The sequence below is a fragment of the Lepidochelys kempii genome, chromosome 20, assembly GCF_965140265.1.
Source record: "Lepidochelys kempii isolate rLepKem1 chromosome 20, rLepKem1.hap2, whole genome shotgun sequence".
NCBI lineage: Eukaryota > Metazoa > Chordata > Testudines > Cheloniidae > Lepidochelys > Lepidochelys kempii.
The window spans coordinates 2,790,689-2,817,977 of NC_133275.1; the positions used below are offsets into that span (position 1 = coordinate 2,790,689).

Sequence of the window (27,289 nt, forward strand, 5' to 3'; positions counted from 1 at the left end):
TGGCTCCGACTGCCCCGCTGTAATTACTAGCCTGCACTTTCCTGGCTGGTAACAAAACCCTGCGAATGCCGAGCTGCATTAGCCAGGCCGAGGCTGGACTGGGCAGGCTGCAGGAGACGATTTGACCCCAGGGTCTTTCATGACTCAAGTTGCAGTGGGGGAGGTTTAGGTTGGATATCAGGAAACACTATTTCACAAGGAGGGGTGTGAAGCACTGGAATGGGTTACCTGGGGAGGTGCTGGAATCTCCTTCCTTAGAGGTTTCTAAGGCCCTTGACAAAGCCCTGGCTGAGATGATTTAGTTGGGGATTGGTCCTGCTTTGAGCAGGAGGTTGGACTAGATTCATAGATTCATAGATTCATAGATATTTAGGTCAGAAGGGACCATTATGATCATCTAGTCTGACCTCCTGCACAATGCAGGCCACAGAACTTCACCCACCACTCCTAAAAAAGACCTCACACCTATATCTGTGCTATTGAAGTCCTCAAATTGTAGTTTGAAGACCTCAAGGAGCAGAGAATCCTCCAGCAAGTGACCCGTGCCCCATGCTACAGAGGAAGGCGAAAAACCTCCAGGGCCTTCCAATCTGCCCTGGAGGAAAATTCCTTCCCGACCCCAAATATGGCGATCAGCTAAACCCTGAGCATATGGGCAAGATTCATCAGCCAGATACTACAGAAAATTCTTTCCCGGGTAACTTGGATCTTACCCCATCTAAAAACCCATCACAGGCCATTGGGCCTATTTACCATGAATATTTAATTACCAAAACCATGTTATCCCATCATACCATCTCCTCCATAAACTTATCGAGTTTAATCTTAAAGCAAGATAGATCTTTTGCCCCCACTACTTCCCTCGGAAGGCTATTCCAAAATTTCACTCCTCTGATGGTTAGAAACCTTCGTCTAATTTCTAATCTAAATTTCCTAGTGGCCAGTTTATATCCATTTGTTCTTGTGTCCACATTGGTACTGAGTTTAAATAATTCCTCTCCCTCTCTGGTATTTATCCCTCTGATATATTTATAGAGAGCAATCATATCTCCCCTCAACCTTCTTTTAGTTAGGCTAAACAAGCCAAGCTCCCTGAGTCTCCTTTCATAAGACAAGTTTTCCATTCCTCGGATCATCCTAGTAGCCCTTCTCTGTACCTGTTCCAGTTTGAATTCATCCTTCTTAAACATGGGAGACCAGAACTGCACACAGTATTCCAGGTGAGGTCTCACCAGTGCCTTATATAACGGTACTAAAACCTCCTTATCCTAGATGACCTCCTGAGGTCTCTTCCAACCCTAATCTTCTATGTGATATGATGATATCTGGAGAATATTGGCCACCCAGCACCTTTGAGACCTGCTGATCTTTAGACTCAACTCGTGGCAGCTGGCTGCCCTGGGTCAGGCTAACCCCTGGCCGGAGATCACATGCCCCTTATCAAGGTCATGCACAGGCGCTCATGCTGAGTTGGCAAGTGGCGGATGGGGTCCTTCCCTCCTCCCCAGAGCACCACCTAGGGAGCTGGAAATTGGCCGGAGAGACTCCAGCCACCGTGCCCACTGTGGCTGAGAGAGCCAGCCACCAGGGCCAGAGCTGAGACCCACCAAACTCATTGCACATGGAGGCCACAGCTGGGCATGAAGCTGGGCTGGCTGTGAGCCAGCTCCCCTCCCCGGAACCCCCCCATCATGGACACCAGCACTGAGCTCAAGGAATGGGCAGCGCCCCGCTTTATTCACACCCAGACCGATGGCGGCACGAAGGAGCTGGCCGTGGTGACGGGGCTGGAGGAGCTCATGGGCAGGGCGTCGGACGGCTCCACCTGCCGGAAGTAGCTGATCAGAGACCGCACCCCCACTTTGATGGCCGGCTTCAGACCCATGCCTATGCCGAGGCCCAAGCTGCCCGCTGGCCCGCCCACGAGCCCCAGGAGGACGTCGTAGCTCAGGTCCAGGGCCGCCTCGAGGCCCCGCTCCTTGGCCAGCTCCGTGCAGTTCTGGAAGGCGTAGTAGATGCTGGTGCCCATGTTGTAGTAAGTGCTGACCAGGGGCACCCACTCCAGCAAGCCATGCACCTTCCGCTCCTGCTTGCTGCTGCAGGCCTCCGGGCTCCCGCGCCGGTTCCTTCCTGCCCAGCGGCACCGGTGGAGCCAGGCCTGGGCCCCGTGGCCTGGCCGGGAGTAGGCGCCAGGCTGTCCAATCACCGAGAAGGAGGCGGTCCCGTTGGAGGTCACGCCGGCGCAGGCAGACCCCAGCCTGTGGCAGGCCACGGCGGCAGCTGGGAAGGCGCCGTGGGTGCTGACCACCGGGCCCAACAGCAGGGAGCTGTCAAGCCGGGCCAGGCCCGAGCAACGCCAGGGGCCCGCACCTGCCAGCTGATCCCTGTTGAAGAGCAGGGGGGTCCCACCTCTCCTGGGGGTTCCCGGGAGTCCTGCTATCCCCAGCAGCAGTGCGTTGGCATCATCCACCCCCACCGTCCCATAGAGCCGCAGCACCAGCCCCTTGGCCTGGCGGGGGCAGCCGGCCCCTTGAAGGGAGAGGGCTAAGGCCCCGATGATGAGGGTCTGGGGCAGCGGCGGGAGCTGGGAGAAACCCTCCAGGGCCTCGGGCAGCAAATCCTGGCAGGAGACCCCCACCCGTGGGAGCCCTGGCTGGGGAAGCCGCCCTGGGAGGGAGTCAAGCAGCACCCTGGCAGCAGCCTGATGGGAGCTGGGTGCACCGGGAGAAGCGGGGAGGGAGGCCACTTCCATCCCTGGGGGCTTGACGGTCCCAGCAGCGCCTCCCGGTGTGGCGGGCAGCTGGAGGCCCTGTAGCTCATGGCACAGCAGGAGCAGGCAGAAGTGGAGAACTGGCTGTTGCATGGCGGGCCGGTCTTTCGGGGGCGCAGCACAGACCCTGCTGAAGAGGACACGTCACAGACACAAGACTCCGGAGCCCCTCCCTGCAGCAGGGGATCTTCTGGCAGGGGATGCCAGCTACTCCCACAACTGGGCTCAAGGGACCAGCCTTTGGCTTCTGGAGACCAGGGTTCAAATGTGCAGTGCCTGGCTGGGATAGGAGACTGCGGGTCAGGGTGACCGCAGAGCTGGGGGGGGGGCAGCATGGCCTAGTAGACACAGCGCTGGCCTGGAACTTGGGAGGCCTGGCTTCTATTTCCAGCTCTGCCTGGGCCTGGGCCTCAGTTTCCCCACTGAAAAGCACTTTGAGATCTGCAGTGGGACATGCAAGCGAAGAATCAGGCATCATTATCACAGGGGAGTCCAGTCCTGGGAGAGCAGGTGGCTGGAGGTTGGGATTGAGGAGCACCCGCAGTCCCTTTGAATTCCCAAGGGTGCCCATAGGCCGAGCCCCGGGAGCCAAGCACGGGGGCGGGGGGGGCTTCAGACAGCAAAGCAGGTCCTCATTTCCCCGTGTTGCAGCAGCTGCACTAACCTGGGGGGGGTGGGACGGACAATGCACCAGGGAGGAATTCTCTTCCCGCCCCAGGAAACAGTGAAGCTGGTGGGCACCAATTTGGCCATTCCCACTGAGCTGCCTGAGATTGGAGGAGAAGAGCCCCCACCATCAGCAGCCCAGGGCAAGGGGAAAATGCCCCCCCACCCCAAGCTCAGCCACACAGGCCCCCTCCAGCTCAACATGTCTGATTGACACAGGCAGCCTCCAGTCCTCCGCCCCTATGGGCAAACAGGGCATTTCCCCCCACGCCCAGCTCAGTGGCATGGATTTGCACACCGATAGCAGTCCCCCCCAGCCCCCAATGACAGAGCTGCTCCCCACCGGTCCCTGCTGGGGTTTGGCAACCAACCCTGGTGCAAAGGCCTTGTGTAAACGTGCAGCCCCCCCGGGCCTCAGCAGCCTCAGGCAGCGAGAGCAGTGGGGACAAACCTCTGAGGCAGGGGGGTGGTTACAGCCTCCACTCACCTGGGCACAGACGAGATCAGGAGCTCCTGGGCGCCGGGAGGGATGGCAGGATGCCTGGCCCAGAGCCTGCCTGGCTCCTTTTATAGCCCACCTGGGGGAGGTCTCCAGACCAGGTGATCCCTTATCAGGCAGCTGATTGCAACAGCCTCGGGCCCCTGCTCCCCCCTTCCAGGGACAGGCGTGACAGCTTTCCCCTCTGCAGCCCCCACATGCTCTCTCTGCAGCAGGGTGACCCTGCCCTGGCAGGGTGACCGCTGGGCAGGCAGGGACCACGGGGCTGGGAGGGGAGGGCAGCAGGGACCACGGGAGCTGGGTGAGGCCGGCGCGGGTGTTGTCCCTGCCCTGGCTGAGCTCACGCCAGGGCCTCTGTTCACCTTGTTTTTGTAGCTGTTGGTAAAAAGAAGTCAAAGACCCCTCTCCCCTGTGCAATGTCACCAGGCTGGGCCAGGGCCCCTCCCAGCTGGCTCTAGGGTAGCAGACACTGCAGGCATGGGGGGGAGAGGAGAACCATCCTAGGGGCTGAGGACAGTGTAGGGAGGGGAGACCTGAGCCGGGGTGAGAATAACAGGGCTCTGCTCCCCTCCCGCATATGGGGCCAGAACCCAGGAGTCCTGACACCCTGTCCCCTCCACGCCCAGCAGCCCTGGCCCACCCCCCACCACTGCAGAAGGGAGACAAGAGGGAAGGTTGAGCCCGTTTTATTTTGGCCTTTGCCCATTCGCAATGACACAACACCCAGCCCCTGGTTTGTTTGCTAACTCCTGCTGGAAGTCAAACGACAAAGGGGGCTGGGGAATAGGAATGAGATGGGGAGAGCTCCCGGAGCCGGGGGCGGGGGGCAAGGGGAGTTAATGCCCTTGGGTACCCAGCAGGCAGCCGAAAAGCATGAAAGCAGGTGGCAGCAGGGGTTGGGAGCTGGCTAATGAGCCGGGGGAGAAGGTGGGACACTCCCCCACTACACCAGCCCCTCCCCTGAGCGAGCCGGGGTGATGGCTGGTCCAGCCCCACTGATCTGCCAGAGGCCCCACCCTGCCAGGCTGCCAAGATGCTGGCCCAGCAGATCCAGACCCCCGTACCAGACACCGCACACAGGCCCTCCCTGGCTGGCTCGCTCTGGCTCTTCTAGACAGGAGCACAGGGACCCAGGGCCCACCCAGCCGGACACGGCCTAGCCCAGTCTCTGTGCGGCCAATAAGCAACGGGTGGAGGGGAGTGTCTGAAGCATAGCCCAGCACGTGGAGAGCAGCCTGGAGGAGCATTCGCCTGGGGGGGGCGGGTCCGGCCAGGGTCCTTTAATCTTCCTCCTCCTCCTCCTCAATCCGCAGGCGCTTCCTCCGGCGGGGGGGCCATGTCCCCTCCCTGTCCGAGGTGGGGTCCGGCTGAGCTGGTGCCTCAGCTGAAAGGAAGAACAGACAAGGGACCTCAGGGCTGAGTCCCCCACACCCCTCCCGGCTCAGCCCCCTCAGCTGAACCCCCATCTCTCTGCCCCTCAGGGCGACCCCCCTCTCCCTCAGCCTCCCAGGAGTGGCCCATCTTACTCAGCCAGGGGCTATTCCTCCCCCTCCTGCCCCTGCCAGAGCAGGAGGCACCTGGGGCCCCACTTGGCTCTGCCCCTGGGTTGCCCCAGGATGGCAACTGCCAACAGTGCCCATCCCCCATCCTGTGTGCATGGGGGGCAGGGGGGCCTCGTGCACCCAGGGCCAGCCAGGCTGCAGGGATGGGCAGAGGGAGGCGCTCGGAGACCTTGGATTTCGGGGTCCTCGTCGTCGTCGCTGTGGATCACACGGCTCCGCTTGGGGCCCAGCTGCGACTGGACGGTACAGACCCTGCAATGATGGGGAAAGGATTAGGGGCAACCCCAGCACCTCCCACCCCCAGCTCTCCGCTCCAACCCAGCCCAGTGCTTTGTGAACACTAGACTTCAACCCCCCTGGATAGGACATCATTACCTGTTAGAGATAGGGAAACTGAGGCACTGCCTTAGGATGTCCCTGCCCCGCAATAAGAAGTCAGAGGCAGAGACACAAACAGAACCCAGGAGTCCTGGCTCCCAGTTCCCACTCGCTCCAACCCACCAGGCCCCACTTGCCCTCCCAGAGCCAGGGACAGAACCCAGGAGTCCTGTGTAGGCATAGAGCCCGGGAAGGGGGTTAGGTTACCACCCCTGACTCTCACCTCTGCAGATCAGACCCTGGGGAAACTGGGGGCTGCTCGGAGCCAGGCGTTTCCTCCTCTGAAATGGGACAAGAAAGTGAAAGCATCAGAGAGAGAGAGAGCGTGTGGACTGAACAACACACCTGTACCCCCACCCCACTGCCCAGCCGGTCCCCTGCCTCCTGGGGCAGCCTCCAAGGCCAACCCCCGCACTCATCGCTCACCTGGCAAGGCTGGGGCCCCTCTCTTCCTCCTGGCCAGCCGCAAGGTCTGCAGGGCCGGGGCTCTCTGCTCCGGGCCGGCGTCCGGCCCCCCCGGGGAGCCTTCCTCCTCCTCAGGCTCCTCCTGCGCAACAGAGGCAGCCAGGCACCGGAGCCGCTCGGGGCTCAGCTTGGCCGGGATGCGCCAGAAGGATTCCTGCAGGGGGGCGGGGGTGGGGCATTAGTGCCAAGCACAGGCTGAAGGGGGCACTCAGGTGGGGGGGGTCCCAGTGCTTATGCCCATGTCCCTCTCTCCCCACTACTTGGATTGGACCCCCCCACAAAAAATCCTTTCCCCTCCCTCCAGGGCACAAGCCAGCCCCCCTCACAACGCCTTGTGTGTGTTGGGGCGGGGAGGTAATTACCTGCTCGTTAGCTGGGGCCCGAACCCCGACCTTCCGCAGCAGCTTCTGGAACCCCTGGTTCTCCATGGCGTCCTCGTTCTCCTCCAAGAGTGGCACCAAGGGCACGGGCTGGGTGGTGCCTGGGGACAGGGGGCGCCGTGAGGATGAACGCGCCCCACACATGGGGGTTTGGGGGGTCGGGGCTACAGCTGCGGGATCCTTCGAAACCGGGCAACGCCAAGTGGGGGCGCTAGTGCCGGGAGGGTTCGGGGGGCCCACGTGGGCGCAGCGTAGGGGAGAGATGCACATGGATCCCCTCCCGATGCCCCGGGCTGGCCCCAAGGAGCCTCTCACTCCAGCCGGTATTGGGGTGCCCCATTTCACCCCCAGGAGGGAACAGATCCCATTCACCAGCCGTCCCCCCAGGACCTTCCGTGCGGAGTCCGGGGAGAAACCGCCAGCACCTCCCGAGTGCAGCAGGGCCATGCCCGGGGCCGCCCTCCCAGCACCGATCCTGCCCCCCCCGCCACTAACCGTCTTCCTCCCGGTCCTCGGCCGCTCGGTTCAGGCAGTTCTGAAGCCACAGCAAGGAGCCCGCCAGGCCTGCGGGCACAAGGGAGGGCGGGGGTGAGAGATGGCCCCCAGGAAAGGGGCGGGGGGGGGGGAGGAGACACACAACGCCGCACCGAGCTGGAAATTCACAAGCCAGGGTTCCCAGCAGGCAGTGGGGCCAGGTCAGCCCTGGCCCAGAGCTCCCGGGGGAGACGGGGTCAGGCTGAACGCGGACGGGGCCCCTTTAAGGAGCCGTGGGGCTGCATTCTCTGGGGTTGGGGGGCCAGTGCGGGCAGAGGCCTTAACCCCTGTGTGTCTGGGCTGGGGAGCCGAGGCAGCCAGCATTCACTGCTCCCCATCCCACCCCCAACAGAGGCCCAGTGGCCCCCATCCGCTCAAGCCAAGCAGCGGCCCACATGCCCCCCAAGCCAGCAGGAGGCACTCACAAGTGCAGTCCCCCCTGCCGCCACTGGGGGAGCCAGCGCTCTCCTCACCTCCCTGCCTCAGGTGGCGCGCCAGGCCCTGCACGTCCTGCTCCGGCGCCGCCTGGTTCTCAGTGCCCTGCTCCCTGGGCCCTTCCGTGGCCCTGTTGCCTGCGCCCCCTTCCTCCCAGGCCTCCTCCTCCTCACTGTCGCTCTCCTCCTCTTCCTCCTCCGCAGGGTCCTCCCGGCCAGCTGCACCCCATGGGGATCTGTCCTCGCTCTGGAAGGGATGGGAGCGATGGTAAAGTCATATGGAAAGGGTGGGGGGTCCCGCCCAGGCTCCATCAGGGGGAGGAGGGGGAGAGCTGGGTATGAGAGGGTGCCCGGCCCAGACTCAGCTGCATCTGATCACAAAGGAGTAGGGTCCAGTGGGCTAGAGCCGGGGGGGGAGGGGCGGGGCACGGCCTTGGGAGCTAGGACTCCTGGGTTCTATCCCCAGATCTGCCACTGATTCAACATGTGAGTCACAGCCCCAGCTCTGTGCCTCAGTTTCCCTGTGCGCACAATTCGGAGCCCGCCCTCGGGGAGCAGGTCTATAAAGTGCTCGGGGACCCTCCAGAGAAGCCAGAGAAGGCTGCTGAGCAGGGAGCTATCTTCTCGGCTGAGGAATGAGCAACCTCACCCACTGGGGAAGGGATCCCCAGGGCAGGGGGGTGCCCTCAGAGCCCCCCCCATGGGCCTCAGCCCCACGGAAACACATCCCACACAAACGGGAGGTGAATGGTTCTACACAGCCAGGTGAGCACAAAGACCTGGGTGCAAGGGGGAACCCACTGACTGCCCCTCCCAGCAGGGGCAACCCCCCCCCCCCCACACACACACACACAGTGCCATACCATGCCAGGCAAGCCAGGCTTCCTCTTGCGTTTTTTGTACAGCTCCTTGCGCTCTGCCACCAGCCCCAGGCTCAGCAGCTTCTCCACGACGCGGGCTTTGGAGCGCTTGGCCGTGAGGTGCTTCATGATGTTACCCAGGATATCTGCCGGGGGGGGAGAGATTCTGCATCAGGCTGGAGAGCCCCTTTATCACACTGGGCGCAGAGATATGAGGGGGTGAGGAGGTTAATGAGCCCCAGCTGATCAGAGGCCCCCCCCCCAAATCAATCTGCTCCCACCCCCTGTTCTGCCCCCCGGGGCAGCCCCCTGCGGTCCCCGCTCACCCTCTGCGCCCTGGAACTCCTCGAAGAGCCGCTGCAGCTCCAGCTCTTGCTCCTCCGTCCACAGCACGAGGCGCGTCCCCTTCCTGGGCCAGAACACGGGCACTCAGGGGCAGGAGGGACTCCCCGCCCCCGCGCCCCCCAACCGCGGATCACACCGCGCTGGGACAGGGAGGGACTCCCCTACGGTCACAGGGGATCAGCCGAGAATGGAACCCAGGAGTCCTGGCTCCCAGCCCTCCACCCCCCCCCCACTACTAGACCCCTCGCCCCTCCCAGAGGCAGGACTAGAACCCAGGAGTCCTGGCTCCGAGTCCCCCCCCCCCCCCCAGCCCCACAGTGCCCACCTCCCCTTGGATACCCCCCTGCCCCCCATGCAGAGAGCAGGGGATTTACTGTCCCTGCCACACAGAGTCCCCGAATCAAGGTCTGGGTTGTGCACGGACACCGGGGTTCTTTTCACTTTGTGACTGGCTCGGGGCTCCCCCTTGGCCCCCCCCCCCAAGCCCTGCTGTTCAGCTCCCGAGTGGTGCGGGGGGCACCCACCTCTCCCGCGGGAAATCTTTCACGCTCTCGGCCAGCCCCAGCCGCACCAGCTGCTTGATGACCTGTTTCCGGGTCCGGCTGGGAGCCCGCAGGTGTGCGAGGATGCTGCCGATGACGTCCGCACCTGGGGAGAGGCCAGGGCGCGATTACGAGAAACGGCGCCCCCCAACTCCCTGTCCCCCAACCCCGGAGCAGGGCTGGAAGCCTGGGACCCCTTTAGTCACCCCCGCCCCCCCATCATCCACCTCGTACATGGGCTGCCTTGGCATGTGACTGGCAGGCTGCAGTTACAGGCAGACACGGGGCGGCTGGTAGCCTGGAGGTTTGTGAGAGGCCCTGTGGCAGCTACCACAGCAAGGCGTTGTGAGGCACCCCAGGTTGCAGGGCAGGGGTGATAGCGCCCCCACATTAGTCTGGACTGTGCCCCGGTACGTCACAGAGCCCTTGCTGTACAGATGGGGGAAACTGAGGCACAGGGAAGGGTAAAGTAGTTCACGGTCAACGTGGCAAAGCCAGGGATAGAACCTGGGAGTTCTGAGTTCCAGGCCTCACTGTTCCAACCACTAGCCCCCACTCCCCTCTCAGAGCTGAGAGGGAACCCAGGAGTCCTGGCTTGGCCCAGTGAGTCTTGGGCAACTCCCCAGAACCCAGAGGCCCTGGCAGGTCATTAACAAGACAGCTGGTACCTTCCACTCCCTTGTATTTCAGGTACAGCTCCCGCAGCTCCTCCTCCTCCTGCAGTGTCCACTTGGGGGCCCTCCGGGCACCAGAGCTGGGGGAAGCAGAGACCCAGTGAGGTGCTGCTGGAGTCGGAGACCCTGCCATCCCCAGCTGGGACCCCAGGGCTCTAGCCACCTGCAGCATGTGGGGTGGGGAAGGAGGGACGCCCGGCCATAGGGTCACCGTCCTGCAATCTGGCCTTAAATGGGGTGCCAATGTCCCTCCCCTGAGAGCCACCCCCGTGCGCAGGGCTTCCTGGGGACTGTGTGCAGCCGGTGTCAGCACTTCCCCTGCCCTAGCACAGCATAAGCTAGAGCAGCCCCAAGGCTGCTCTAAGTAGCAGCAGGTCCAGGCCAAGAATACGGGTAACGAAGAGGGGGCTTAGACCCTTCACCGCCACCCTGTCCCAGGGCCTCCTTCCGGCTGGCAGCCCCCAACCCAGACTCACTCCTCTCCTTCCTGCAGAGAGCCGTAGCCCTCCGTCATCTCTCGCACGGTGGCCGTGCTCTTCCAGAACAGCAACTCCACATAGACCTTCTTGTTGGTCGCTGCCAGGGCAAAGAACTTGCCCAGGACGTACTTGGCAAAGGTCACTAGCTCCTGGGGAGGCAGGGGAAGGTTAGAGGCCTCGCGGCACCATAAACACCCCCCCTTTCCCCAGCACCAAACTGGGAACCTTCTGGACTGAACGCATGGGCCTGGACCGCTTGAGCCAACAGAGGAGCTCCCTTAGGGGGCAGCAGTAGTAGGTCTGTTATCTCCATAGCTGGAGCGCAATGGGCTAGCACAGAGCACGTGACAGAGGGGAGAGGAAGATTATGCACCGCATCACGGGTATTCTCTGCTTCCCTGGGCCTGCAGGGAGCAGGGCTTAGCTCAGAGCAGCCCCAAGGCTGCTCTAACTGACACGGGAGCGTGGAGGTTCGAGGCCCCTCTTCTCGGCCTTGGCCGTTCCCTGCTGGCAGGTTGGCGACGCAGGCGTAGCCTGGCAAAGGGAGGGCCCTGCCCCGGGGCCCCTCACCTTGTAGGTCGTGGCCGAGGGGTCGCTGAGCAGGCGGTTGAAGATGCAGAAGACGGAGAGCTGGAAGAGCAGTGCCTCCATCTTGAGGTCGTAGGCGATGCGATGAAGCATCTTGGCCACGCAGTGGTTGGTGTGGGCGCTGTTCTGTCGGTAGCCCCGGAGCAGCAGGACGTAGGCCTTGACCACGCTGGCGCTGGCAAACCTGGCCCCCCCCAGCCCCCGACATACAGGTGGGACGGCTCAGCCGAGGGACGGGGCCCCTTTGACACCCCTTCCCCACACACAAGCAGCAGGGCTCAGCCTCCCTGTACCCAATGGGGAAACCAAGGCACAGAGCAGGGAAACGACTTGCTCAATGCCACACAGAGCCAGGAATAGAAGCCAGGAGTCCTGCCTGCCCCACAGGTCCCTCCACATACTCAAGAGTCACCCCGCACGGTGACAGCATCTGCCAGCCCGGAGACGTTCTGCCCAGCCTGGGGGCTCAGTGCGCCCAGCGTTCGGATCCAGGGCACCTCGACCTCCATGGCGGGGGGCTCGTGAGCCCCGCTGGACTCCTGGAGAGAGCGTGTCCCAGCCCTGCAGCCCTGACCCGACCTCCCCGCCGCGCCCCCCTCACCGTTTCAGATAATCCAGGAAGTTGAACTCTTTTTCTGACACCTGGACAGATGCCAGTTCTTCCTCCACCTCCTCTTCCTCCTCCTCCTCCTCCTCCCCCGGCTCCTCGACCTCGGGCGCCGCTTGCCCTGCGATGTCCAGACACCCCGGGATGACGGGGACGCGGCGCCACCAGACACGGGAGGCCTCCCAGGGAGTCGATGACAGCACACGCAGCCGGCTCCTTACCCTGGGGCTGCCCACCCATCACCACCCCTGCCCACACCCAGCCTAGGCACTCGGAGGTTAAGCGGACACGGGGCTCCCAGCTGAGCGGGGAGGGGCCGGGGCGGAATGGCTGGACAGAGCCAGCCAGCTGCGTCCGGAGGGAAACGCGAACTGCAGCTGGGGGCCAGGCTGGAGCCGTCAGACTGTGTGTGTGTGGGGTGCGGGGCATTGGGGTGATGGGAGAGGAGCCCCCCCCCAAACGACCCCTGCCCCCAGGCAAGGATACTCACGAGGAAGAGGAGCGAAGAGAATCTGTCTCAGCAGCTGGATCTCCTCCTCCAGGGCCGCCTGCGGGGAGCCGAACACGTCCTGTTCGGGCCACACCTCCCTGGGAAAGGGACACAGGCAGGTCGAGCCGGGGCGCCGGGGAAGTGAGAGGCCCCCCCCGCACGCCCCGTTGGCCGGGGCTCCCCCCGGCCAGGGCATGGGGTCCCCACCCCACCCCAGCCCACCACGCCCAGTGGGGCCGGCGCCGTACCTGGCGGAGCGGAGCAGGGTCAGGGCGGCCGGCGCCTGGTGGCCCAGCAGGCTGTCCTGGATGCGCACCATGGCCTCCGCTCGCTGCTCCTCCACCGGGGTCTCCGAGGCGGCGTCGAAGGGGACCACATCTTCCGGGAGGGGCTCAGCCCCCTGGCAGAGAAGTGGGGGGGAGGCTGGGGTGACTCAGCGCCTGGCAGGGAGGGGCCAGATCCAGCCCTGCCCAGGGAAGTGCCACAGAACAGCACCATGTCCCACTGGGGGGCTGGCCCCATTCAGGGGGGCATCTGCCCCCTGAGCCCAGCCCCCACAGAATGCCACCTGCCTCCACTGAACCAGGCCCCATACCCCCACTGGGCTTGGGCCCCCAGAGCAGCACCCCCTCCACCAAAGCAGCGCTCCTGCCCCACGGATTCAGCCAACCGTGGCCCCTGGGGGCCCGTCCTGCCCCCCAAACACGATGAGGATACAGCTGCCCTTTCAGGGTTGCCCCAGATGCCCACGCCAGGGGGGGTCCCCACAGACTCCCCTGCCACCTAGCGTGGCCCCTGAGGGGCGTGGCCTGTGCATGCGACAGGCCCACAAGGCCACGCTCCCGGTGATGCCCAAGCCACGCTGGGCCCGGTCCCGCAGGGCAGCCCCGACCCAGACCCTGCAGGGACCCCAGCTGCTGCCCCCTCCTACCTGGGCACAGGCGCCGAGCTGCTCCGCCAGGCTGGGCCACAGCTCCTCCAGCTCCTGGGGGGCGCGGGGCTGTGCTGGGGGGGCTGCCCGGCCGGCCCGGGGCTGCTTCTTCCTCCTCACTCTTTTGCTCTGCAGGGAGGAGACGGCGTGGTGAGAGGCCCCCCCCAATGCTCCCCCCAAAACGGCTGGCAGACCCCAGGCTGCACGGACCCAAACCCCCTGCCCGAGGCACACAGGAAGCCGAGCTTCTGGCGCCCCCTGCTGGCCACGTGAGGTAAGGGAAAACTGGCCACAGCTGGGCGGGAAATGGGGAGCTCTGGGCCAAACCAGGGGCCAGCCCCGCTCCCCCTGTACCCACCCGGGCGGGAGAGAGGGGTTAGCATGGCCCTGTGTCAGATCAGGGGCACCTCCCCCTGTCCAAGGGGGGCAAATAAGCAGGTGCCCTGATACCAGTCAGCTCTGTGTTCTTGGGGAACCAGGGCGCAGTATCCAGCCTGTGACTCAGGAAGGACACCCCCCGCCCCAAAGTGTCTGCTTGAGCCAAAACCGATCAGGGAAAAGACTTGCAGAGAGCAGTGAAGGGCGCTGGGAGACACACCTAGACCCCTCGTGACAGGATTAAGGCAACTGCCCTAGCCTCATCTGCATCGAAGATGGGATAGGGAGGCATCTCCATTAGCAGACAGAACGGAGAACAGAGATTCCAAGGCAAGAACCGCACTGAACTCTGGGACCAGAAAAGCAGGGAAGCCCTGCATGATGGGGGATCTCTGCCCCAGATGTGAACGAACCCACGCCTGCACACACCCAGCTCAGCAGTTATCAGACCAATTCTAGACATGAATCCTTGACTGATATCCAAAATACTGAAGCAGCCTAATTACATTGGGAGCTCCCTGGAAGGACCACCACTCAGAGCCAGTGATCAGCCCCTATTGTCTAGCCTAGAGAAAGCCCTTGAGTCATGCGTTTACCTATAAACAAATCTCTGTTCTCCCTTGAACCATGGCTGTTTCCCTACAAAAACCCCGACGCACACTCCAGTCAGTTTTCTCATGCCTGGATCCAAACTCTGCATCAGTTCCACTGGGACTTCATTGTCTCCGGACTGATCGTACTGGGGGCTCTGCCTGTCTCCAGCACTCAGGATCCTGACCTACCACCATCACCTGGGAACCATGACCAGTTCAAGCCTCATGGGGTGGTGAGACCCCAGCTCTCTCTCTGTTTTCATTTCTACCTCAGGTATAACTTTTTAACCCTGACTTGTGTGATCAGGTATAGTTTTCTGTATCTGACTTTTGTAATCACTAATAATGTAACTGTTATGTTGGTTTAGGCTCTCCTTGTGTGGTTATCACTATTATTCAATAAATAACTTTTATGGTTAAGCTGGTTGTTTCCCCTCTCTCTCTCTCTCTCTCTCTCAGAACTTTACTCTTTTGTGTTTTTAGCTTCCCCATTTACTCTGAAGCCACGCTTCTCTTACCTAAGCTAAAGATCCCTGTAACGCCCAAAAAGAGTGTGGGGTTTGCTCATCAAGTGGGTCACTACCAGAACAATCGTGACGTGAAAGTGGGGATAGGGACGTGCTGAACCTGGGGTATACGAGAGTGGCAGCTTGGAAGTGCTGCTCGGCCCAGCCACCGAGTCCAGGGACATATAAGGGGGTCAGCATGAGAGTGCTGATGGACCCAGTCCACTCGGGGTGGGGTGGGGTGTGATCTCGGTCAAGGAGCTCCATATGAGAACACAAATTACAGACCCCTCCCCCCCAAAAGAGTGACCCTAATAAATGAGCGTACCCCAAAGTAACGGGCAAATCTGGTAACACCCCCCACCCCAGACACAACACCCCCGAAGCACCTCCCCCCAGCCCAGCCTGGCCCCACCCCACCGGCTACCTGCACCACCAGGTTGTTCCTGCCCCGGCAGAAGGCCTCCAGCATCTTGAGGAAGAGGTGGGTGGTCTCCACCAGGTCCCGCAGGAAGGAGCGGGGCTGGCGGCTCTCCTCGAACTTGCGGAAGAGAGCGAGGAAGAGCTCCCGGTACTCCATCAGGTAGAAGATGTTATCTGAGGGGGGAAGGGGGGGAAAACACGTGTCACAGCACGGAAGAGCGAGAGAGCAGTGCCCACCAGGCAAGTGGGATGACACAGGCTGGGGCTGGGTCTGGGCAGCCTAGGGGAAGGGGGGGGTTCCCTCTAGAGGGCACTGTCCCCAATCTGGTTGCAGGGCAGGGGACTGGCTGGCTCAGGGGGGTAGGAGATGGGGCACCGGGACTTTCTCCTCTAGGGGGTGCCAGCTCTGATCTGGCCCCAGGGCCGGGACTGGCCCCGATCCGGCCCCAGGGCCACCATGACCGTGTCGCCCCATATCATAGCTGGGGAGCCCCAGTTGAGAGCAACCCCCCCCCAGCTGGCTCCAAGGCCCAGGCCTGCGATGTGGGAGCAGCGCTGAGTGCCCTGGGGGGGTGCGGACTGGCCCCTGGGGGGGTGAGCGGTCTTGCACTCACTCTTAATGATCCTGCTGCTGTCCCGCACGGCCTCGTCTGGGGAGCGATCCATCTCCTGAACCGTTGTCAGGAGCTCCCGGTAGGCCTTCAGGGCCAGGTGCATTCTGGGCACGGAGCAGAGGCTGGTCAGGAGAGTGCCCTCCCCACCCCCTGCTTGGCCAGCAGCACTTGGCACCTAGCTCAGGTGGGGGGGGCAGGACACAGCATCCCTGGCCCCCCAGGGGAGGGTAATGTGGCAGGCAGAGGGTGAAGGGAGTCAACCAAGGACCCCCGGAGTTGAGAGCTGGGGAAAGAACCCAGGCGTCCTGGCTCCTAGCCCTTCCCTCTTCTCTAACCCACTATATGCTCCCTCCCAGAACGAGGGATAGAATGCAGGAGTCCTGGCTCCCAGCCCCCAGCTCTAACCACTAAACCGCCGTCCCTCCCTGCACAGGGCCTTTCCGGTCCCATTCAGCGCCCCCCAGGCCTGGTGGAGAGGGGCAGCCAGGCCCCCTGCTCACCGCCTGGCCCACGACGTGGCCTCCTTCTTGTCCAGGAGCATGGCCTCGTAATAGGCGGTGAGATTCTGCTCGATGAAGTGGAAGGCGCGGACGCTGACCGTCTCGGACACCAGCTCGGGCCGGAAGTGCCGGCCGCGGTTGAAGGCCATGAAGAAGGCCATGGCCCACAGGTAGTAGGTCTCGTCGTGTTGCTGGCTCTTCTCCCGGAGCAGCTGGTCCTGGGAGCGCATATAGGTTGGTGGGGGGCCAGCAGGGACCCTCCTGTCCAGCCCCCCACCAAGAGACCCTCCCATGCAGCTTCAGGGGCGCTGACGGGATTGAAGATAGTGATGCTGAATCGCCAACCCCGGAGCTGCCCCCCTCGCCCCCTGCATCTCTGCCCCCCCAGAAGCCAGGGGACGCTGCTCCGCCTGGGGTCAGAGGCTCCCAGCTGCGCCCGTCCGGCAGGCGGGGCCGGGGGGTGCCCGGTGCTGCTGCGACCGCCGTCCGGGCTCACCTTGACCAGGTGCATGAGGGGATTGTAGCAGCTCTCCAGGAAGTCCCCGCAGAACTCCCGCAGGAAGAGGCGGACGTTGAGGGCCGAGCGCCGGCATGGCTCTGCCTCCCGGGCCGGCTGCCTGCGCTTCGGGACCCGCCGTGGCTCCTTGCCCAGGTCGTGGCTATGGTCCTTCAGCTGCGGGGGGGGGGAGAAGAGTGAGGAGAGGACCACCCCCCCCACCCAGCCCGATCGCTCTGTCACGGATCCACAGGGTCCGGCCTATGTCCCAGCCGTGGGGCACGTGGGATCCAAACAGCCTTGGAACAGTCTCTGCTGCCTTCCTCCGGCCCTGCTACTTCCTCAGCCCCCAAGAGAGAGCTCCCCGATCTGTCACCGCCCTCCCCGCCCCAACATACACACAGCTCCCCTCTCCCCGGTAAGGCCGGCCAGGCGTCGAGGGGAGGCACCTACGTTGTGCAGCCCCTTGTGGAACACGAGGTCCCTGTCGCCGATGGATTTCAGCCCCTGGACCACATAGGAGCCGCCGAACCGGGAGTGCCTGGGGGGAGAGGGGTTGGGGTGAGCGGGAAGGAGGTGAGCTGCAGCGGCCCCCAGAAGGCAGCAGCCTCTGGCCCACAGGAGCGTGGTGCCCTCCCACCTGAGGGGCATGAGAAGGGTGGGCCCGAGCAGCTTCAGCAAAACTCGGTGCCCCTCAACCCCGACCCACAGCCCCCCGCTAGGCCAGCCCTGGGCTCCCCCCTCCCCACAGCTCTGCTCACGCCCCTCAACCCTGACCTGCAGCCCCCTCCTACCCCAGCCCTGGGCTCCCCCCTAAACCCGACCCGCAGCCCCCTGCTAGCGGCTGCCCACCGGACAAACAGCACGCCATGGAGATCTAGATGGCGTGTGGAGCCCCAAACCCATGTGGCCAGGTTGGTGTCGAGCCCACTCCTCCGAGGGGAGCCGCAGCCCCCAGCTCACCTGCTCCCTCGTTGGAAGACCCGGCTCTTCCTCTCCGCCAGCTCCCTCTGCCGCAGCAGCTCCAGGTCCCTCACGTCTGCCGCCTGCTCCTTGGCCGGGCGGGCCTGCCCCGTGGCCGCCAGCTGCTCCGGATCCTGCTGGGACAGCAGGCTGGTGACCTCCCCGTCCTACGATGGGGACCGGCCTGGGGGACTACATATCCCAGCGGGCACGGCTGCACCGGCCTGGGGGGGCGTGGTGGGGGTTAGGGTGAAGGCACCAGGCCCTACTGAGAGCCCTTGCAGGTGGGGTGGTGAGGCCAGCAGCCAGGGGCTCCATGCTGAGCCTCTTGGGGAGACGCCAACACCCCCATGCACGAAGGGGTCGTCCCCCAGCCCCTTGGCACAGCTGGCTGCCGTATGGCCCTCCCCTGCAAAATATACATCGCTTCCCACCCCCACCCCCCGGAAGTGGATTAATCCAGCCAGCTCCCAACCCAGGGGGGCAGCAGGGGGGGTCGCCCTCCTGTCTCGGGCCCCCTGCTCCCCGCCCGGGCTCACCTGGTCCCGGAACATCAGAGAGACGATCTCCAGCACGTGCAGGGCCCACTGCTGCTCGGCCGAGGAGCTGGCCAGGAACTTGAGCAGGTCGTCCATGCCGCTGACGTGCATGGCCCAGAGCACCCGGTCGTGGGTGCTGGCGTCGTCATCCACACTCTGGCACGCAGGGAAGGGTGTGGGGCTGAGCGTGGGGGCTCGGCCCCAGGGTCCAGCCTCCCCTGGCTGCCACCCGGCCCTCTGGGGGGGGAGCTCAAGCCGCACAAGAGTGGAGCCTGGCTTCACCCCACACCCTTCCCTGGGGGCACGGCATTCTAGCGGGGAGATCCCGGAATTCGCGACCCGCCCCCCACGCGGCTCCGGGGGATGAGAACCGGGTGCAAGAGATGACAAGCCCCCTCCGCCCTGCCTCCCGTGGGGGCAGCTCCCCCCAGGCCTCTTCCTCACACCAGGGCTCCTGGCCATTCGCCAGCCGCACGTGGCAAGGAGACGGAGACCCCTCCCCTGCCCACCAGGGGGATCAGCCTCCCCACAGCCCCCCCCAATACCTTCTCCTCCTCGGGGTCCACGGGGATATGAAGCACATTCCGCACCAGCAGCAGAATTCTCTCGACCAGCAGGTTGTCCTCTTCCTGCCTCTGTTCCCAGTCCTGGCGGGGACCAGTGAGAAAGCAACTGACGGAACGTGACAGGGGCCCCCCGAAACCTGCTGCCTCCCAGCTCATCCCGGCCCCCGGAGGCAGGTTTGGGGCCCAAGCTCCACGGCTTGGATTGGCACTTGACTCCCATGGCAACTGGCTGGGTGCCAAAATCCCCTTGCCGCCCCCAGCCCAGCCCACCCCTGGCCCCGCAGGCCGGGGCCACACTTACCAGCTGCAGCAGGTTGTAGAGCTTCTCGCTCAGCACCCCAAACACCTTCTCACTGGCGAAAGCCTGGCGGGGAGAACCCGGCATGAGGGCAAGGGGCTGGCGCCGGGAGAAGAGTGCCCCCTGTGGCATGGGGCGGGAGGGGTATGGCCCCGGGATGCCGGGGGGTGGTGGCTGACGCGGAGCCAGCAGGGGAAGCCTAAGAGCAGACAGGCCTTGCACCCACCCCTCCAGCTCCGGGCACGCAGGCAGCCCCGGGAAAAGGCGGCCAGCTCTGGGGGGGAAGCAGCCAGCCACGGGGCGGAGAAGGGCAATTTTAGCTCCGGGCACCTGGACACGGATTTCCCAGTCATTCCAAATCCCAGAGGCCCCGCCCCGCTCCACCTGGTGGCACAAAGGGGGCATCCAGGACTGGAAAAACCCATGGATCTCTGTGACCGTCCCCCACCCACTCAGCCCTGTGTCAGACTGGGACAGGTGGCTACTTTTAATTAACAGGGTGATCTTGGCTCACCCCCTCACTGGGATGGGGGCAGCTGCCCCCCTTCCCCACAGCCCTGTTATCCCAGGGGAGGCGGGGGGGAAAGAGGGCAGGCAGCCTCACCTCTTTGTAGGCCTGCAGGTAGGACACAACCTGCAGGAAGCAGTGCCGGGAGCCGGGGTCGTGCGGGACTTTGCCGAAGCAGAGCAGGGCCGGCTGGGTCAAGTTCACCATTAGCCTGTGCGGGGGAGACGGGGGCGGGGACAGGGACACAGACATGGCAGGAGCCTCTGGCAGACCCTTCCCCTCGAGGCCAACAAGCTTGCTGCAGCCTTGGGCCGCTAGCACCCATTTAGACTGAGGTCCCAGGTTCAATCCCAGCTCACGCACCCAGGGGTGCGACTTCCTCTCCCAGCCCAGCCCTCCACACCGCCGCCGCCTCCCCACCCCCGGAGCTCCAGAATTGGGACTGGGGCAGACAGTTCTGCTCCTCGGGACCCAGGCAAGGCTCCCACGTGGGGGAGACAGGTTGTCCCAGGCTGCGGAACTACCCGCCACAGGATCCTACAGCTTCCTGCATCTGCCTCCTCGGATATGAGCCCAGAGCAGCATGGACACTGTAGCTATAAAACCCCACCCCCTGGAAGGACGCTAGCCACGGGACTTGATGCTGGGCCGGGCGGAGAAGCCCGCAGGCTGGGAGTGGACACCGTGGGGCCATACCTGACGACAGCGTCAAAGAGCAGCTTGTCCTGCGGGTACTGGGCGATGAGGGGCAGCAGGTCATTCTGCAGGATCTGGGCCGCGCCCAGCTGCTGGCGAACATCCCGTGTCTCATCTTCGTAGCGCAGATAGCGGATCAAATCCTTCACGCTCTCTGTGGGGGGGAGCAGAGGGCGTGACTCACACAAGCACCCAGCCTGGCTTCTCTGTCCCATGCACGCAGAGTCCCAGCCCTGCCCACACAAGCAGCCGGTTTCCTCCCGCCAGAGCTGGGCGCATCGAATGGGACCACACAGTGGCTGGGACGAAAGCCGCTTTGAAACACCCTTCAGGCGGGGCGCTTCTCCCTTCGAGGTCTGGGGAAGGGCAGAGCTGGGGGTCACTACCTTTTTAAGAAGGATCTCAAGCACCCAGTGATGCTGGGGGGAAATGGGGGGAAGGGTCGGTCAGCACCCCCTTACTGGTGAAAGCAAGGCACGGAGAGGAGAGGGGACTGGAACCCAGGAGTCCTGGGGGGCAGCTCCAAATCAGGAACCCACCCATCCCCTCCCGGGTCGGCCTCGTGAGCCAAGGATCTTCCCACCCAGGGACTGGCCCCCCCACAGCCTCAGTGACAGTCAGCCCCCCATTCCAGGCTGGCCCCTTGCTGGCGTACCCAAGCAGTCGGGCTCCTTGTGGTAGACGTCCCCCTCCAAGTAGCCCAGAGCGCTGCACGTTGCCAGGAGCTCGCAATTCATCATGTACAAGTCCATAAATCCCGGCCCGGCCAGAAGAGGAAGCGGACAGAGAGCGAAATCTGCAAGGACAGAGCCAGTGAGGCCTCCCGCACACCCCAGGCCGGGAGCCGCCAGTCCCACCCCTCACTCCAGCACTTCGCACATCGACAGCACCAGCCGCCCCAGGGTCTCCGAGCCCTTCGCCAGCAGTCATGAGGGGTTGGGGCGGGCGGGGGGAATCACTCTCCCTCCATGACCAAGTGGGGAAACTGAGGCAAAGCAAGATTAAGTGACATATCAAGGGTCATGCAGCAATCCAGGAGCACAGCTAGGGTGTAGAACTCAAGAATCCCAACTCCCAACCCCCACACCAACCACTAGACCCCACTCCCCTCCCAGAGCCAGGGACGGATCCCAGGAGTCCTGGCTGACAGCCCCCCCTGCTCTAACCACTAGACCCCGCTCCCTGTGAACCCAGCAGCAAGCGAAGACCCAGCTGAGAATGGGACATGGTCGCACAGGCAGGCACTGGGGAGCTGCCGAGCACTGGAATGAGTGGCGAGCAGGAGCCTGGGGGACCAGCCCACGGCACCCGTCTCTGGGGCAGAGCCCTCCCCCCACGGCCCAGCTGCCGGCGGGGGAATTGCTATGGAAGCAGGGCCCGGTGCCCTAGAGACCAGGACGAAAGCAGCGGGCTCAGGTGGCTCGCTAAGCAACGCGGAGCCAGCTCCCTGGCAGATGGAGACACGTGGCAGCTGGCAGGGAGAAGGTTGGAGACCAGGACAGGGCCCCCCCCGAACATCAAGGCTTCTTCAGTTTCCCACTCAGAGAGCTGCAGCCTGGGGGCACAAGGCACCTGCAGCTCGTGCCATGCCACCCCCAGCCTCTCACCTGCCCCACTAGCCCCTCCAGCTTCCCCTATCCTCCCCCGCGCTGGGGCCCAGCAGCAGAACAACCCCCCGCCCCAAGTTAGAAGCGTCCCCACAGACGCGACAGGCCCGGAGCATGGTACCCGCCAGTTCCCACAGTCCAGTGGTTTGGGGGCAGGATGCTTCCCCGTCCCCAGCCAGGTGCTACCGTGACACAGTGCCCCGAGAGAGGAAGCGACTTGCCTGAGATCACACAAGGAGTCCAGGGAAGAACCCAGGAGTCCTGGCTCCCAGTCCCGCACTCTGCCCACTCAACCCCCTCACTCCCTGCCCAGAGCTGGGGGCCTAGCTGTTAGTTATGTGTGTCACAACCTGGCTGTCCTTCAAACAGGGAAATTCAAACGTGCGAACAGGAAAGGCTATTTATTCCCTACCCCATCCCCAAAGCACTGCGAGCCTGTGGAACTCTCAGCCACAGGAGATCACCGAGGTCACGCACGGAGCGGGACCGGGCATTAAAAAACAGCCAAGAGCTTTGGCCAGGCTAGAAACATTCATGCTCCAGGACACAATCCACCCACTAACTACCAGGGTCAGAAGGAAACGGCCCCTGGGGCAGCTGCCCCTGCAGGGCCCTTTGCTCCTGCCCTCAGCGGAGACGGGATACCGAGCCGGACGGCTCCCTGGCTGATGCAGCCTGGCCAGGGCTGGTTTATACCCATCATCACCTCCCTTTGCTGAGCTCCAACCCAAGGCAGCCCCCCCGACAACGGGCAGGGGAGGTAGGTGGCCCAAACAGCAGCAACACCCCCCCCAGGGGAACAGCCCCCCTTCTCTCCAGTACAGGTGTGCACCCCTAAGGGCCCAGGAGGGAAGCAACCGGAGCCCTTGACCACCAGAGCCAGGCTGGGCCGAGGGACCAGCAGAAAAGCTGCACAGTCTGGAGCAGCGTTTGCTCCAGGATCCTCCCCGCCCCCGGGGGCCATGCCTCCTTTCCCTGCAACCCCCTTTCTGCTTCCAGTCCAGCCGGTTCCCCCGCCCCGGGGCTCACGCTCCGCCAGTCCGCACTGGCCCACACCCCTACCTGCCCTACGGATCCTGGCAGATTAACTCTCTGCTGCTGGCGCCCGCCCTAAAAAAGCCATTGCGTCCCCTCCCTCCCTGCCCCCCGCTTCCGGCATCGCCCCCGGGAGCTCGCACATCACCTAACTCACTTATGCAACTGCTCCACTTCCCCCAAGCGCGAACCCATTTCCCAGCCGCTGTCCTAGCGGGGCCAGGCCAGCCCGGGAGGGGCCGGCCACGCTAAACCGGGTCACTGTGTCAGGGAGCAGAGACATCCCCTCCCCATGGCCAGACGATTGGTATTTCACCCATTGGCTGCGCACACCACAGCCTGATGCCCCATGCCAGGGCCGGCCCGCGGCACCCAGCGCCCGGGGAGTCAGGCAAAAGGCACCGGTGCCAGCCTGGAGAGCTTTGGGAAGGGGACAGACCGGCCGACCCCCCCCAGCGAGGGGATTTACGCCCGCTTTAGGGAGCTGAAGGGATTTGTGGAAAGTTCAGCAGAACACAGGTGGGAAGAGAACCCAGGAGTCCTGACTCTCAGCCCCCCACACACTCTAGCTACTAGACCAGCCCCTCCTCCCCAGTTAAATCACCCCATGAGGCAGCGAGACAGACAACAGCTGGGTGATGGTCACCTACCTCCTACTTCAGTCTGAGCCCCGGAGAGCAGCTGAGACACCAGCCTGCCCCGGGTGCTCCCCTGGCCCAGAGCCTCCTCCAGCTCAAGGCTGGGGGTTTCAGAGGTACCCCCGGAAAGCCGTGGCATTCTGCCCCCCCTAGGGCCTCCAGCTCTTCCGACCCCCATGTAGAAGGGTTGGGCTGGTGCCAGGGCCCCACCCCTTTCCCAGGGAGCCTCACCAATCCCCCTGTTGAGAAAGCCAGCCTCAGTTTCCCCTAGTGGGCTGCTCCAGCTGGGGTGAGGGCAATTCCTAGGGACCTGACCCGACATTTCTAGTGGGGAAAAGCAAAGTTGGATGGGGGGGGGGTGCCCTCTAACATCTAGCTGGCCTCAGTTTCCACTTCCCTGCTTTGTCAATTACCCCTCAGCCCACCAGAGGCTCCCAGCCCCCCACAATCAGCCCTCTGCTGCCTCGGGGGAGCAGCGAGGGGGGGAATGATCGTGACAGACGGCACCTCTCAGCGATGTGGTGCTGTGTAAGGGACCTAGCTGGGCTGGATGCTCTCCTCACACGCTGCCCCCCCCCGGCCTCACATCCCCAGCCCGGCTCCGTTAACAAAGGCTGAAATAAATGGGTCACGAGGCACCAGAGCCACGGACGTCACCGCTGCACATGGGCCCAGCTCCACGGCAGCCAGCCTGCTCAGCAGCCCCCTCCCCGCCCCTGGCCACGGGAGACCGCTCCTATCTGGACCCCTTCTCCGCTGCCTCCCCACCCAGCTGCCTCCCCGGCCAGTTCCCTTTGCCACGAGAAAACCTTGCACTGCCTCGAAGCAGGTTAGGTAAACGGGCACCAGCCCCTGGAAGGATGCTCTGGTTCCGGGCCAAGAGCCGCTTCCGGCACCAGTTCCGTCCAAACCCTCTGGGGACACGCTTCAGCAGAACCGAGATCGGAGGGCCCACCCGCCGCTGAAACGGAACCGGTTTTTAAAAAGACGGGTTTACACTGGGGCAGCTTCCCCATGCAGCCGGGACCCCGTGCCCACGGGGCAGCGGCTAGCCAGGGGGAGCCACTCCTGAGGACAAGGAGAGGAGAACTTCCCATTCTCGGAGGCCCAGCAACCTGGCAGCTCCAGGGCATGTAGCAAACTGGTGGTCAGGAAGAAACTGCCCCCAGCAGTCCACTGGGGCTGTCCACTAGTGGCTCCCTTGCAGCAGCTCATGGCACTGGCTCCTTGACTATCCAGAGGCCAGACCAGCTTTGGGGGGCTGAATTGAGGAGGAGGGGGGTGTAACGGAGTCCCTGGGCGATGCTCTGGAACTGCTCCCTATGAAGCCGCAGGGACTCTGGGGAAGTCTCCTCTCTGAGCAGCCTGTCTGCAGGGCAAACAGCTCTCACGGCTTCCACCTTCCTGGGTCTGACCTCAGAGCATTCAGCCTCCTCGGCCCCTCCCTGCGCTTCCCACAGCGAGTCCGCCCAGGCGGGCTCCTGGGGAAGCCAGAGGGTCCTGCCCCCAAACTCCGCAGCCAGACATGACTCTCAGCCTGCCAGTAACACAGAAGGTTTATTAGACGACAGGGACATGGTCTAACACAGAGCCTGTAGGTGCAGAGAACAGGACCCCACAGCTGGGTCCATTTTGGGGGGCAGTGAGCCAGATAACTGCACTTCACTCCTCGTCCCCAGCTAGCCCCCAACTAGCTCACTCTCCAGCCCCCCTCCCCCCCCCGCCTCGGGGCTTTGTCCCTTTCCATGGCCAGGAGGTCACCCGATTCCTTTGTTCTCCAACCCTTGCAGGGGGGAAGGCCCAGGCCATCAGTTGCCAGGAAACAGGGCCTTGGCCATTCTCTGTGTCCAGACCCCTGCACACACCTCCCTTCTAGGGCTCTGCAATGATCATACACACTTACCCCACCACCTAGATACTTAAGAACTGCTAGGGGAAACTGAGGCACCCCCACAATATTCAGAGGAAACATTAAGAACAGTCCCACTTCGTCATAGGGGGGTGTTTAAATTAGCTCCATGTATTCACCCCCCTCCATCCCTCCCTGCAGGGCAGAGCTGTTGCCAGCAAAGGGGGGGGGGGGGAGAGAGCAGCATCTGCAAACAGGCCTGGAGAGCAAGGAGCCAGGGCCCCAGACACCCAGGGGACCCACAGCTGGCCAGCTGCCAGCCCAGACAGAACCAGAACCAGGCCCAAGACAGAACCAGCACTGCCAGATTTATCCCCCCGCTTCCTCGCATGCTTCCCAGCCTCTGGAATTTGCTGCCCCGACTGGTCAAGGGGCCCAGAATTGATTGGTCTTTAGGGCATGGGGAAGCGGGATCCTTTGCCCAGGAGGGAGGGAGGGAGGGCACAGACTGGTTGTGGGAGCCCAGCGGAGCCAGATCGCCCCCCAGAGCCGGGAGGAAAGCCGCGTTTTGATGACGCTCCAGTAAATTATGAAATAATAAAGGATGCAAACAATCCCCATTTGGGATGGGGAGGGGGGACCTGTCTGGTTACGTGGATTCCTTCTGCCACGCAGGGCCACGGGCTGTGAAACCAATCACTCTCTCCCAGACTTCGCCCCGGCAATGCTCCGGTTTAGATGAACCTCACAGAGACCCCCGCTGCACAGGGCCCGGCCCTAAGGCTCAGCCACCTTCTGCTGGGGCCACGGCCCCCACAGCCCGCTTCGAGCCGTGGTGAGCGTCAGCGGGCCGGCGCGGGGGGACACCCAGGGAGCTCAGTTCCCCGGGGGCCCCAGGCAGCGTCAAGGGAACCCGACCCAGCACGTGCTGGGGACACGTGCTCTGGGCTCCAAGCCCTGGGCCCCAGAGAGCCCAGCGCCGCTCGCTCGAGGGCCCCGGGAGGCGGCTGGGAAACTCCTGCTCTCATCCAGCAGCCGGAGAACTTGGGGTTCAGGATTTATGGGGAGGGTCTCCCCACCCCGACCCAGCGCTGGAAAAACCAGGGACTGGCTGGAAATCGTTACCGAGGTGTCCGCTCTTGCTGGGGACCCTAAATCGTCCCCGCCTCCCCGCCGGGCGCTGGGCACCAGGCAAAAGCCCTCGGCAGCTGCAGGGTCTGGCTCCCAGGCTGACCCCCACCCCCACAACACAGTCCACTGCTAGGCGCGCACGGGGGCACCCACCAGAAGGCAGCCACCTCTGGGGGGGAGGAGGGCAGCTGATGATCAGGCCGGGAGGAAAAATACGGACCAGTTCTTGCCACCAGCGCCTCGTGATCTGAATGCACAGACCCTGGTTCAACCCCCCCAGAAATCTACCCCCCAAAATCTCTGCACAAACCCCGGCTCAGCCCCCCCCCGGAACCCCCCCCGGACCCCGGCTCAGCCCTCCCATCCCGGTGCCCCCCCCAACCCCGGCTCAGCCCCCCCCGGAACTCCCCAAACCCCGGGCTCAGCCCCCCCAAGCCCGGTGCCCCCCGCGCTCCCCTACCCGGCCCGGGGCTCCCGCGGCGGCACCGAGCCTCGGATGGCGCCGAAACCCGGCCAGGCCTTAAAAGGGCAACAACAGCCGCCCCCCTCCAGCTTGGCATGTGCAAATCGGAGCTGCGAGCTCCGCCCGGCTGGGCAAAGCAGCGAGTTTCCCCCGGGGGGGGGGGGAAACTGAGGCACGGACAAGGGGAGGGGCCTCATCTTAGAGCCGGGGATAGAAGAACCCAGGAGTACTGGCTCCCCCTCCTGCTTTAACCACTAGCTCCCACTCCCCTCCCGGAGCTGG

General features: G+C 63.7%; 2 protein-coding genes across 7 annotated transcripts; both read right to left on the reverse strand.

Annotated features, from left to right (window-relative positions):
* Positions 1-1,600: 1,600 nt before the first annotated feature.
* Positions 1,601-4,523, reverse strand: APOF (apolipoprotein F). 2 transcript variants are annotated; one of them, XM_073318397.1, is made up of 2 exons: positions 3,924-4,523; positions 1,601-2,897 (listed from the first exon to the last, which is right to left on the reverse strand). In XM_073318397.1, exon 2 carries the CDS (start codon positions 2,861-2,863, stop codon positions 1,739-1,741), a length of 1,125 nt encoding a protein of 374 aa, XP_073174498.1. In that variant the 5' UTR covers positions 2,864-2,897; positions 3,924-4,523; the 3' UTR covers positions 1,601-1,738. The 2 variants fall into 2 exon arrangements, with proteins under 2 accessions (XP_073174498.1, XP_073174497.1); XM_073318396.1 differs by having other exon boundaries at positions 1,601-3,211.
* Positions 4,524-4,605: 82 nt separating this feature from the next.
* TIMELESS (timeless circadian regulator) lies at positions 4,606-27,111 on the reverse strand. Of its 5 annotated transcripts, none has more exons than XM_073318392.1 (30): positions 27,005-27,111; positions 20,940-21,080; positions 20,285-20,438; positions 19,685-19,799; positions 19,084-19,146; positions 18,762-18,863; positions 18,217-18,372; positions 17,678-17,811; positions 17,168-17,255; positions 16,715-16,891; positions 16,219-16,436; positions 15,719-15,822; positions 15,109-15,278; positions 13,205-13,333; positions 12,522-12,673; positions 12,274-12,371; positions 11,778-11,904; positions 11,159-11,360; positions 10,586-10,737; positions 10,104-10,189; positions 9,418-9,541; positions 8,875-8,957; positions 8,552-8,694; positions 7,728-7,935; positions 7,216-7,284; positions 6,703-6,821; positions 6,302-6,494; positions 6,099-6,156; positions 5,667-5,749; positions 4,606-5,319 (listed from the first exon to the last, which is right to left on the reverse strand). In XM_073318392.1, exons 1-30 carry the CDS (start codon positions 27,102-27,104, stop codon positions 5,216-5,218), a joined length of 3,852 nt encoding a protein of 1,283 aa, XP_073174493.1. In that variant the 5' UTR covers positions 27,105-27,111; the 3' UTR covers positions 4,606-5,215. The 5 variants fall into 5 exon arrangements, with proteins under 5 accessions (XP_073174493.1, XP_073174492.1, XP_073174494.1 ...); XM_073318391.1 differs by having other exon boundaries at positions 17,678-17,814; XM_073318393.1 differs by lacking the exon at positions 27,005-27,111 and adding an exon at positions 26,698-26,793 and having other exon boundaries at positions 17,678-17,814.
* Positions 27,112-27,289: the final 178 nt, after the last annotated feature.

Coding starts and splice junctions, on each gene's coding strand:
- APOF (XM_073318397.1), bottom strand. CDS start 2,863: ATGCAACAGCCAGTTCTCCACTTCTGCCTGCTCCTGCTGTGCCATGAG.
- TIMELESS (XM_073318391.1), bottom strand. CDS start 27,104: ATGCCAAGCTGGAGGGGGGCGGCTGTTGTTGCCCTTTTAAGGCCTGGC. Junction 19,800..20,284: donor CTCTTTGACGCTGTCGTCAG/GTATGGCCCCAC, acceptor TCCCCCGCACAG/GCTAATGGTGAACTTGACCC. Junction 5,320..5,666: donor CGAGGACCCCGAAATCCAAG/GTCTCCGAGCGC, acceptor TCTTCCTTTCAG/CTGAGGCACCAGCTCAGCCG.